Source organism: Molothrus ater, chromosome 17 (assembly GCF_012460135.2).
Source record: "Molothrus ater isolate BHLD 08-10-18 breed brown headed cowbird chromosome 17, BPBGC_Mater_1.1, whole genome shotgun sequence".
NCBI classification, from domain to species: Eukaryota; Metazoa; Chordata; class Aves; order Passeriformes; family Icteridae; genus Molothrus; species Molothrus ater.
The window spans coordinates 1,379,367-1,391,554 of NC_050494.2; the positions used below are offsets into that span (position 1 = coordinate 1,379,367).

The 12,188-nt window shown below is 54.0% G+C and overlaps 2 protein-coding genes across 4 annotated transcripts in view; one reads left to right on the forward strand and one right to left on the reverse strand.

Moving 5' to 3' along the window:
- Window positions 1-5,020, forward strand: part of L3MBTL1 (L3MBTL histone methyl-lysine binding protein 1) — a 28,365-nt gene extending 23,345 nt beyond the window's left edge. For all 3 annotated transcript variants that reach the window (XM_036395957.2, XM_054516640.1, XM_036395956.1), the window contains one exon: window positions 616-5,020. In XM_036395957.2, coding sequence (XP_036251850.1) covers window positions 616-750 — 135 coding nt within the window. In that variant the 3' untranslated portion in view covers window positions 751-5,020. The remainder of the gene's footprint in view (window positions 1-615) is intronic.
- Window positions 5,021-5,136: 116 nt separating this feature from the next.
- Window positions 5,137-7,571, reverse strand: LOC118694674 (leukocyte immunoglobulin-like receptor subfamily A member 1). The gene is made up of 6 exons (XM_036395857.1): window positions 7,539-7,571; window positions 7,410-7,445; window positions 6,945-7,214; window positions 6,433-6,714; window positions 5,693-5,794; window positions 5,137-5,207 (listed from the first exon to the last, which is right to left on the reverse strand). Exons 1-6 carry the CDS (start codon window positions 7,567-7,569, stop codon window positions 5,137-5,139), a joined length of 792 nt encoding a protein of 263 aa, XP_036251750.1. The 5' UTR covers window positions 7,570-7,571.
- Between the last annotated feature and the right edge of the window lie 4,617 nt (window positions 7,572-12,188).

Here is a 12,188-nt window from a genome sequence, read left to right on the forward strand (position 1 = left end):
AGGAGGAGGATGGTGCTGCAGCCTGAAGAGCACCATCACCTCCTGCAGGGAGCTGCTCCTCCTCACCCTTTCATCCTTCCCCCTCTGCCCCTCTCACCAGCACTGCTGCCTGTCAGGGTCGACGTTTTTGGGCCCTCTGTGGGCAGATGTGGTGAGGGTGGCTCTGACACCCAGGGCTGATCCTGGGCACCCTGGCTACAGCCACTGTCACAGCCTGTCTGGGAATGGCCCCTGTGCTTTAAGGGTGCTCAGGCAGGCAAAGCTGAACCGGGACAGTGTCCACAAGTGCTGGTCCCTGGAGCAGGGAATGGATGGCTGCTTGCCCAGAGCAGGTTGTGGTGGCTCTGTGCTGTGCCCATGGGGCTCCAGCACAGAATCCCAACCTGGCTACAGTGTGGGCTCCTGGGATGGCCCCTGATGAGCTTCTCCCCCTCTGCCCTGTCCCTGGGCACATCAGCTGCCAGCTGGGGTTTCCCTGAGGAGTGCTGTGGATGGGCTCTGCCCTGGGCTCTGGGGTCACCTGTGGCTTCTGCCCAGGTCATGCTGGTTCTGGCTGTCCCCAGGAGTGCCAGCCCGGGTTTGCAGTAGTGCCTTTGTCCCTGCTCTCCTTCCCAGATGATCGATGGCGAGGCGTTCCTCCTGCTGACGCAGGCTGACATCGTCAAGATTATGAGTGTCAAGCTGGGCCCGGCACTCAAGATCTACAATGCCATCCTCATGTTCAAGAATGCTGATGACACCTTAAAGTGACTTCTCTTGGCCCAGCCGGGACCCTCCCTCATCACTGGTGCTACCAAACTGTCCGCTCAGGACAGAGATTTCCCAGCCGACCGCAGCTTGTCCCGTCCTGCTCGTGTCCTCCCAGTGCCACACGTCCCCTCCCCAGCCTCCCTCTCCCATCCTGTTCCCTGCCCGCTGCCCTTCTGCAGCACTGGGCCCAGCCCTCGGGGGCGGTGGCAGGGAAGGAGGGTGGAGGTGGCACTGGCCCATCTTGGTGCCACAGCTGCCCCCACTGTGTCCTGCTGTGCCTGGGTCCCTGTGCCCCTGTGCCCGGGTCAGGGGTGCTGAGGGCTGGGGGAGCCCTGTGGAGGTGTCACAGCAGGGGCTGGCACCCACTGGAGTCACCCAGGCAGGGAAGGGACTGCCTGCCTGCAGCCATGCTCACACCCACTTAAAGGCTGCTCTCGCCTTTGCTCAGCAGCTGAGAGAGATTTGGGGTTTTTCCCTCTGTGTGATCCTCTGGGGCTACTTGTGCTAACACCGTTTCCAAGGAACATTATTGAAGAGCTTCTGCTCATTTTGCCTTTTTCTCTGAATTCTTTTGACTTTTCCTTTTTGAGGCCAGTTGATGACTGCTTTGCCCCTACACTGCACTGCAAACCAGTGGCCACCTCTTGCCCCTTCAGGGAGCAGCTGTCCTGGCAGCTGCTCTGCCCATGACCAGCACCTGTGCTTTCTTCCTCTTTCCTGGAATTCAGCAGCCTCAGGGCCCTGCCAGGCCAGGGCTGGCTGGGTGCAGAAAAGGCTCCACTTCTTCTTGCACTTCAGACTGTTTTGTCCAGCTCTTCTCTGGGAGAAAGGATGCTTGGATAACTTGTTCCCCCTGCACCTATTAATGAGTCCTCTACAAAGGAAGTTGGGCCCTCTTTGGTCCTTGTAATAGGAGCAAGGTCCTCTCTAGGGTGGGGACAGCTGCCAAGGACAAAAAGCATCCATTGCTCCAATAGGCAGATCCAGAGTCACTTCTGAAGGCATTCCTGAGTTGGCTGAGTCAATTCTGCCAAGCTGCCTTCTCCCCACTCTTTACCCCCACAAGGCACCCAGGTTTTGCTGCCCGAAGAGCGGGATCTTCTGCTGTCCCTGGATCCCTTACCTGCAGAGCTGAAAGAAGTCCAGCACTTAGCTGGTTTGTTTCTGTCCTTTTCAGAACATAGCACCTTTCCAACAGGGCCACAGGCAGTTTGGGAATGCTATGTAACACCATCCTTTGTGATGGAGGAGGGACTAAAGGGCTGCAGAGCCAGAAAAGCCAACATTCCTGGGGTTCCTGGCAGAGTCCCAGCAGCTTTTGAGAAGCCCCTGTGCCTCCTGGCAGGCCCCACACTGCTCTCCATGGTCCATCACCCTGGCACACCTGTGGGAGCTGTGGGAGCAGGGGCTGGCCATGCAGTGCTGGAGGATGGCCACCTGCCCAGATGGCCACATGCCCAGGGGCCCAGCCCAGGTCCGCTTCATTTTCCTTTCCCAACAATGACATTCCAGTAATAAAACAACTTCCCCCCCTTTCCCAGTGCCCAAAGACAGGGATGCAGAGGTGTGAGCAAGTGCACCAGCAATGTGTCCTGGAGCTGTGCTGCCTTGGGAGCTGCTGTCACATCTGGGTCAACCTGTTTGAGGCTTCCCATGGAAATGTAGCATTTTGTCTCTGTTATTGAATATTTGGGGTCATGTTTGACCTGCTCTTGAAACGTCTGCTGCTTGCTCTTCCACAGGACTTGCAACTTGTCCATGCCTTTGTTTTGTCATTGCTTGGGTTTGATTTAGGCAGCTTTCCTTCTCCTTTCTTTTTTTATGTCCTTGCATCTTTTCAAGCACTGCAGTGTGGCCAGCTGTGGAGAGAGGGAGTGGGAAGGAAGAGCTGTGTCCCTAGTCCCAGAGTCACTCCCCCAGCCACCCTTCCTCTGCAGGAAGTGGTGTGGAGGTTGGTCTCTTCAGCTGATGGAGAGTCTCTTTCTGGGCAACTGTGTGCTGGGGCAGAAGAGGAGGAGGCCTGGGACCTTCAGCCCAGGCTCTGAATGGTGCTGAGACTTTTCCAGGTGTGATCTGGAATGAAAAAGCTCCCTCACACTGGACACAGCCCTTGAGCTTGCAAGGACCCATCTTAGGAAAGCATCCTGTTCTCATCTGCTGTATTCCCATGTGTGAAGTCATTCCTCCTGCTGGGGAAGGGACTGAGCACCATCCCAGGGTGCTGGGGGAGGAGCTGCTACCCAGGCATCAGATCTGAAACTGCTGTGAAGGAGGGAGAGCCCTGTGTCTCACAGGGCTGCCTGGGAGAGCAGAGGTGGTGAGGAGCTCAGAATATCCTGCTGAAGGGAAGAGGAGCCTTGAGCCAAGCCCTGGCTGCCCTCCAGGGCTGGCTACAACCAGCACCACTGGCTCTTGCTCTGCTGCTGGGTGCAGCCAAGCCCTGCTCTGCCTGGGCACCAGCCATGCTGGCAGAGGTGCATCCCCACACTGTGCCAGCACAGCACTGCCTGCCCTGGGCTCTGCTCACCTCCCTCTTAAAAACAGACATGACCTGGACCGGACTGCAGGGTGCTGCCCCTCATCTGGCTGCAGAGCTGGAGCCCAGGTGTGAGCTCTGTGCTGGGAGCAGCTGTCAGGAGCACCAGTCCCATTGGAAGGGTGGGGGGAGCTGTGTCACACTCCTGCTGGATTGAGCATCCTCAGCCTCTCAGGCTGATGTACCTGTTGGGGTACAGAGCTGCTGGATTTGTCTGGGTGAGGGAGTTACAGGGTTTGTAGGTGGTCAAGGGCTATTTACTGTTAAAACTTAAAACCTTCTGTGTCCTTTAAACCAAACCCAAAGCATTGTGTACATGTGGATGGGTGATTGTGGGAGTACCATGACGCCATTCCCCTGCTGTTGGTGTGTTGCTGTTTTAGGGTGGGGGTCTCTGGGGATGTGGAGGCAGCAGACACCCATCCCAGGGTCTCATGTGATGTGTCCTCTGTGAGCAGTTGTCCCTGGTCCCAGCAAGGAGGAAGGTTTGCTGCACCCCTGGCCTTGGTAGGTCCTTCAACCCCACAGAGCATTGAGTGGGAGTCCCCCCTCAGGGACTGTTAAGGACAGCTGTGACCAAGGCAGAAGCACCAAAGTTTTCTGTCCTTCCCCTGCTGCCTGACCAGATTCCTCATAGGGACATTTACTGCCATGTCACTAAGAAGCCAGAGAGGACAGTGGGCTGTCCTGACCCACAGGTTTTCCTCTGGGGCCTTTCTGAGAGTTGTGACTGCAGCCAGCATTTCTAAGTCAATGAAGAATTCTTTAAGTCGAATGTTTTTCTGAGTGGAGGTCCCCAAGTCTCTGTTTCTGCCATTCCTGCCCCTGCAGCTGGTGTTGGCAGGGCTCAGCTGGAGCCATGGGAGAAGTCCCACTGCGTGCTCCAGCCTCAGCTGCGGGTGTCTCCTGGGGGCCTGGTCTGACTCTGGGTGCAGGGGGAGCAGTTGGAACCTCTTGGGAAACTTTTCCTCCTCCCAGTGGAAATGGGCAGCACTGGGGCAGTGCGAGCCAAGGTCTCCATTTCCATGAGAGCAGCCAGCCTGGAGCTCAGCAGGGAGGGCGGCCATGCCTGCCCCACCAGAGCACAGCTGCCTGCCCTTGCCTTCCTCTGCTGCTCTCCATGGCGATCACAAGCACTTTCAGAAGAGAAAAGCACCCTGTAATGGTCTGGGAGGGCTGGGGGCTTCGGGCAGCTGCTGCCTGCAGGGGCACATCTGGGCCGGTGGGAGTGATGAGGTTGTTGGAAGAGGGAGCCAGGAGAGGGGTGTGATTTTGCCACTCGGGTTCCTCACTCCTCATCCTCCAGGAGAGCTCCTCGATGCAGAGAGGGAAAGACAGATGGGCTGCAGCCAGGCTCCCTTCTTGCAGCCTAGCCCTTCCCTCTGGGGCCTGAGGCTCGCTTGTACTTGGAGGGGGGAATGGGGACCATATTGTGGAGGGAGTGTGATTATGACAACAAAAGCTTTTTTGCACTTTCATTCATTTTGCACTCTTTCTTAATTTCTTTTTTTCTGTGTTTTTGATATTGGCGCCTCCTCTCTGTGTTTTCATAATGAAAATCCTTCTGTTGTAGCCAGTGCAGCTATTCTGGAACTGTGTGTCCTGAATGTACAGAGATTTAAAGGCTCTATATATATAAATTTATAGTGGTACAAAGGTAAATTTATATATATAGATGATGGTGTGATGTGTTTTGTCAGTGTTTTAAAATAATAAACGAATGTGAGCAACAGAGGCCTGTGAAGCAGGAGTGGTCACTGTGCTGCGGGAGCGGTCACTGCAGGGCTGGAGCAGCCACTGTGCTGCAGGGCAGTGGGAACAGTCACTGTGCAGTGGGGTAGCAGGAGCAGTCACTGCGTGGTGGGAGAGGTCAGGGCGCTGGTCACTGCGTGGGTGCCACTCTGCATGGCCAGCAGGGCCACTGTGCAGCACGGGAGGTCAGTGCAGTGATCACTGTGTGCCCGGGGGATCAGAGCAGGGGGCACTGCAGTGGTCAATGCAGGGGTCGGTGCAGGGGCAGTGCAGGGGTCAGAGCAGGGGGCAGTGCAGGGGTCAGAGCAGGGGTCACTGCAGTGGTCGGTACAGGGGCAGTGCAGGGACAGTGCAGGGGTCATACAGGGGCAGTGCAGTGGTCGGTACAGGGGCAGTGTAGGGGTCAGTGCTGCGGTCCCCGCTCCGCCCGGGGGCGAGACCCCCGCCCCTCTCCGTGTTCCCGGGTGTTCCAGCGCCCGCCCGCCCCGCGGGACCCCCGAGGCACCCGAGACAGGGACCGGGACAGGGACCGCGGGTGGGACAGGAAGCAGGACGAGGACGGCGGCAGGGACGGCCCGGTTTATTCATCCCAGCGCGGTTTCTGCAGGGCAATGAGCGCGGCGGGGCCCGGCGGGGGCGGGCGGCTCCCCCAGCCCCGGCAGCAGCGGCTCCGCGCCGCCTCGGCCGCGATCAGCCCCAGCAGGAGCAGCAGCCCGGCCCCCAGCGCCAGGCGCACGGCGTTGCACAGCGTGTAATCTGCAGGGACAGAAGGGACCGTCACTGCGGAGGAACCCACTGGGACATCCCAGTCCTCCCACGGGGGCAGCAGGGGATCCAAGGGGACTCACAGGGCAAGGGGACACCTCGGGGAGGTCCTCGGCTAAAGAGACACAAAGGGAAGTTCCTAAGGAGCAAAGAGAGCCCCAAGGGGGCCCCCTATGCACCTCCCACATCCCTGTCCCCTGGGACACCCTCTACTCACAGCCTCTCACCTGTGACCCCACCAAGTGGCACCAAAGATGGAAAGAAGGGAAGAAGCCTGGAGCTGGCCCTCAGATGCCACTGCCAGTGAGATGGTGACACTGAGCTGTGACAAGATGTATGACTGTCCCTTGGACTGGGAAGTGCAGGGAGAGCTGTCCTTTGAATCTTATCCCCACCTATCAGCCCATCAACCCTGGTCTCTAGGTCATATATAGGGTCCCTGAGGAGCTGGCCAGGCTCAAACACAGGTGAAACACCCTCTGCTTGGTGCAGAGGCTCAAACATCCCCTGCTTGGTGCCCTCATACAGCTGCTTTCCTGCCCTAAATCCTCTTTTCTAGTTCCCCCAGGATGTGACAGATTGCACAGGGCGGAAGAGTGGAGCAGGATGTGGCTGGGGGGATGTCTCACCTCTCACCACCAGGTCCAGGGTGTTGCTGACAGCAGACCATTCTCTCAAAGCATTCCAGGTGTAGCACTGGCAGCTGTAGCGGCCGCTCTCACCTTTCTGCACGAGCGAGAAGTTGTGGTCCCCTTGTTCCCTGAGGAACACCTGGGCTCGGATCTGGCCCTCCAGGTACAGGTAACAGCCGGTGCTGGGCTGTGTGGTGGTGCAGAGGAACATCACCTCAGCTCCCGCAGCCACCTCGTGCCCAGGCAGGACAGAGAGGTTGGGTCGGGGCAGACGGAGCTCTGGGGGGACAGGAGAGGGAATGAGAAGGTGCAGAGGGCTTTGACGTGGTGCCAGGAGCACCAGGATCTCTGTGGAGCCACCAATGGCTCAGGCAGAGGTGAAGATGGTCCCCACCTCTCCAAGCCAGGGAAGAGGAGAAAAACCTTGTCCATCATGGAAATGGTCACAGGCATCTTGGTGTGCCCTGGGGCGTGTGACCCCACAAGAGGGGAAACAGCACATCCCTCACCTTCCACAAAAACTTCCAGTTCAGTGCTTCGAGCCAGTACAGCGTCTCCCTCCAGGTAATGGCAGATGTAGCTACCTCTGTCCTCGTAGGTGGCATTAGAGATGGAGAACTCGGCCCTGCCACCACTCTGCTCCAGGGTGGGGACCCGGTGGCTGCCCTTGTACATCATAAACTTCCCATTGCTGCACTGGCAAATGCAGCAGATGGTGGTGGAGCCTCCAGGTGGGATCACCCCTGGTGGCTTCTGGAAGATGGAGATTGTGGGGGCACCTGCACAGGGAGAGAGATGCTGCCAGCCAGACAGGGAGCCCCAAGTAGCTGCCCTGCTGTGAGCCCGGGGCTGCCACCAGGCCCCATCTCTACACAAGGGTGAGTTTTGTTCCAGGGGGCTGTGGAAGAGCCCTGGGAAATGGGTAGGCCCAGAAATGTGTCCAAACTCCCCATCTACCTGCTCAAGATACTCACTCGGTGTAGCCTCGCCCTGTGACACCAGCCAAGCCCCTGCAAGAGAAGCAGCTGTGTAACACCTCCATGGAGTGTCTGGGCAACACCTCCTGTCACCCTCTGGGAATCCCCACAGCCTCTGGCACTCACCCAAGGCCAGCACACGGGTCACAGGCAGCATCATGTCCCTCTTGGCTCCCTCAGTATTCGGCTCAAGCAGGACTTCTTCAGAGGAAAGCGTTGGCCAGAGGCACCGAGCAGCTGCGTGGCTCCTTGTGGCTCCTGATACAAGTTCGTTGTCACAAGCCACCTCCTGTCCCACGGCTTGGCTTTCTGCAGCACGACTGCAGGGCTGGGGCGCTTGAACTGGAACCACAATGTCCAGTCACATGCCAGGGCTGGGCCCCTGTGACAACTTAGGTCTTAGGATCCGTCAGACCTTGGGGGAAAGGCTATCGGGACTTTTTGTTTCTCTTTCTTAGATCCGGTCACTTGATGGTGAAATGGTTTCTTCCCTGCCTTATGAAATAGGGGGTTGTTTTGCAACCACAAACCCACAAGTTTGGTGGCTCAGCAGATTGAAATAGGAGGGAAGGAACTTGACTTCCTTTTTGGTCCTTTCCTGGGCTACAGGGTCCGTCTTTGCAGGAGGGACAGCAACACCTCCCACCCGTAGGTCTGGGTGCATCCCACAGCATTGGTCCCACTCTTCATCCATCCAAACCCCCTCAGTCCCACACTGGAGCAACCCATGGTCCTTACTGCAGACAGCTGTTCCCTTCCACCCACACCTGGAGCCAGGTGCACCTCAGCTGCATCTTCTCTGGGTTGCCAGTGATGAATACAGAGCTCCCTTTGACAATAACGAAGGGCTAATGAAGCAGGGACAGTGGCTTGCACCCCTGGATGTGGGAGAAGGGAAGGGATGAGTTCTGGCACTGGGGCTGTGTGGGACACGTGCAGCTTGGCCAGGAGTCCTGCTCTGAAGGTGGCAGTGTCTGCAGCTCCCTGTCCTCCTGTGAGCTGCAGGCAGCACATCCTGTCCCCTCTGCATCTGCAGCCTCTGCCACAAATGGCCCCTGCAGGAAAAACAGGGAAGGCTCAGGGCTGGGTGGGTGGGGGTTATATGGGTGTAAACCAGGGGGAAAAGGCAAAGCTGTACTTCTTCCAGACCCTTTTCTACCCTTTTCCTTCTTCCTCCTTCAGCCCTTTTGGTCTCCCTTGGAGATTCCATGGCCAAGGAGAAGTTTTGGCAGCAGGGTGCCCTATGGCCTCTTCCTGTTCTGGGCACCTCCTCTGGCCCTCTCTTCTGTCTAACCACCCTTTGCCTTCCCCAGCCTCAGCTGATTCTTGGCATTGATGACTTAGTATTTGAGCTTTTATATTTTTCATATATTTGCAATCCTGCCATTCTTTAGTGTATAACTCTAAACTCCATATTCAGTGTGAGCTGCTGCTTTCCCATTTTGGTCAGACACAACAATTCCTCTCCAGGCCTGGGAATCAAGGACTCCTCACTGTCTCAGGCCCCAAGAAATGCAAACAAGTGAGTTGGGGGGAGCAAAGTGGGGGTAAATGATTTCATTACCTGAAGCTGTAATTGGAAGATTAACCCTCAACAGGCAAATGGACCAATCTTATAAAAGTCATAAAACTATGAAAACCTGTGAACCATTGTCCATTTAGGGTGTAGCCCCTGAGGGGCTTCGTCTATCTGAAATAGACAAAGCCTGAAGGCCCTTCAATAAATAGAACTGCTTATTATTTCCTTAATTTTATCTGGCCTCTGTTTTTAGGTAGCCCCAAAAAGGCATCAGTATCTCCTTGGAGAGCCTCCTTTCAGCCCCACAGCCCCCAGTGGAAAAGAGATTTCCCCCTCCATCCCCACTGCTGGGAATTGCCTGATCCAGCAGCCTGAGACAGAGGAGGCTGGCACAGCTCCAAGGCCCCGGGTCCAAGCAGTTGTGAGTCCCTAGAGGACAGGTGGGGTCACACAGGTCTGGACAGGCACACAGGGCCTCCCACAAACAGCACCAACAGGATGTGCCCCTCATTGTATCCCTGCAAGCACATTTGAGCTTAAATTTCAAAAGCTTTAATGAACAATGTACTGTCAGGGTCCCACCACCATAAACGGTTCTACAGGCAGTATTGAAAGATGTGGCTGGAGGCAATTCCTCATATCCACTTCAGCAACTCCAAAGAACTGCCCTGTGATCTGGGCTTCACCCTCAGCTACAGCTACACCTCCCTCTACTGCCCAAAGGTTGCTCCTCAGCAACTGCATTGCCTACAAGACGAGGATGTCACCCTCTGACAGGAGTCAATGTCCCCAGCATTCCTGATCCCAGCCAGTTTAGCCCTTTCTACATTCTCACCTCAGAATCACAGAATATGCTGGCTTGGAAGGGAGCCATCAGGATCATAGAGGCAAACTCCTGGCTACAGTGCAAAAATGTGAATCAGTAGATTCTTCTTTTTTTGGCCCTGAAGGAAACCATTATCACTTGACATTTTCCTTTCAGTCATCTACCTTCCCCAGTTTAATTCTGCAGCCTCAAGTCACTGGCGAGAGCAGATGTCCATAATAAAAAAAAACAAAAACAAACAGGGAAGGATAAAGAAATACAAGCTGTTTCCAAACCATGCAAATATCACAAGAAACCACCCCTGCTGCCAAAATCCAGCAACTGCAGCAGTGCTCCGGCTCAGCAAAGCAGACTCCAGCAATGATTTGGTGGGACCATCATGTTTGTAACCCCTGAGCCATGTCTCCCCATAGCCCCGCTGGCCTTGGCTGTCTCTTCCCACCTGGATTCTCCCTGGCTCTTGGTGGAGGCCTTAATCACACAAACTCTCCACAATGCAGAAGCATCTTCAGACAAACTAATCATGAAACAAACTCTGTCTGCCTGTTCACACAGCACCAGGTGAGCGTGCAGCCGCACTCCCAGCGTGCAGCCAGAACCAGCCTGCAGCAGACTTCCCAGGAAAGGGCTTCACAAATGTCAGGGCAGACTGCACAGCCTTCTAACCTGCCTCTGCTGAAGAGAGGCAGCACACTCGGGCTCTCAAGGCAAGCAGCAGCAACCCACAGTTCACTGAAGTACACCCTAAATTCTACATGGTGCAATATTGACTACAATTTGTGCCACAGACATTTTTAGATTTTAACCATTAAGCTAAGCCACAAATGGTTTTTTACCTGTCACAGAAATTTTAGAACTGTGATTAAAAAAAGCCAAAAAACTTGTTCAAGATAATGCTGCTCAAGAAGACAAATGAAAAGACATTCCTAAGATTAAATTACAAAAATATTTTATGTAAATGATATTTTTATATTTTTTTTTTGTTAATTTTTCACACTTTACACTATGCATTAATTCAAATACTGCGATAAAAGCGTCATCTTGAATTATAAAATATTCTTCTTGAAAATATCAACAGGAAAATGTTTTTTCCACCTGAGTTGTTTCAGATTAGTTCAGAATAATAAAAACTGATTCTTACAAGCAGGTTGTATTGGTTTTTCAGTGAACCTGCATTTTCCAAAAGAGAAAAAAAAATATTATGTCAGACTTGTTTTGGGTTCTACTTTCTTTTCTTATTATCTACCTATTTTTGCCTTTAACTTTCAGTTTCAATTCTGAGAGCCAAGATGCTGGAGAATAAATGTCTCATTAGATCACTCCCTGTCCCTCCTCTCTGAATGTCAGTGTTTGTCCTGGCTGTGCTATATCCAGAGAGAACTACAAAGAAGACTTTGCTCCAGACATGCAAAACTGCTCCAAACAGCCCAGGAGGTACCTCAGCTTGCTCTGTCCACCTCTCAGCCCAGCAAATGAGAAAAAGCAGGGAAGAGAAGGGTTAGTTTTATTGCACCTATCAAGGGAAGGACTCATTTTACTTACCTTCTGTCATGGTATAATCCCAGACTACAACTGAGCTTCACACATGATCCTTGGTGGGGCAGTGGAGAGAATCAAGTGGTCAAAGTGAAAAAAACCCCAGTGGTTTGAGGTAAAGGTGTTTAATAAGGGAAGGAAAAGCTGCACATGGAAGAAAAGCAAACCAAGGGATTCATTCCCCACTTCCCACTGGCATCCCCTGAAATTTGTCCTACATTTGCCCCAAGTCACTGTGTCCTGCAGGTTCCTTCTTCACACATTCCAAGTGGTCTCATGTCTCCGTGGTCTTTCTGCCTGCACTCTGCAGTCCAAGTAGCCTCAATGTGGTGTCGTGTGGTCCCCACATGGTCTGTAACAGTCCATGGGGCTGAAATTTGTCTTATGTGATCTCTGCAGTACAAATTATCTCCATATGGCCCCATGATCCATTAGACAGAGCCCCTTCACCCAGGACAGTTTGGGTGTTTCTGCAGGCCAGTCTGAGGCAGGAGACCAGGCCCTGATGGCCCTGGGCCCACAGCAGTGTCCCCACATAGTCACACACCACATCTCTGCAGCCATATCCCCATGTACGCCCACATCACATCCCTGTAGGTGCATCCCTACATTTTCCATATCCCTGTAGCCATATCCACACGTGTGGGAAATGGATTTGTAGAGAGTTCTCAGGGCCTGACAGAAGGCTCACACAGTATACATCCATATGCAAACTTTGAGATAAGAAATGCTGACTTAGAAAAGCCATGGAATAGGACAGATATTGGTGAGAGACAAATGGAGCTAGAAACAAGTTTCAAAAGATGGCCTTGCAAATAAGACTAAATACTTTAGAGAAATAGAACCATGAAAGATGCATTGTAGTGAGACCCACAAGAAATCGTTTTAGATGATT

Excerpts from the sequence above, each read along its gene's own strand:
- LOC118694674 (XM_036395857.1), bottom strand. The coding sequence starts at position 7,569 with ATGCTGCCTGTGACCCGTGTGCTGGCCTTGG. Across the intron at positions 6,715-6,944 it reads ACTGGAAGTTTTTGTGGAAG|AGCTCCGTCTGCCCCGACCC; the intron begins GTGAGGGATGTG and ends CTGTCCCCCCAG. Across the intron at positions 5,795-6,432 it reads CCTGGACCTGGTGGTGAGAG|ATTACACGCTGTGCAACGCC; the intron begins GTGAGACATCCC and ends CTGTCCCTGCAG.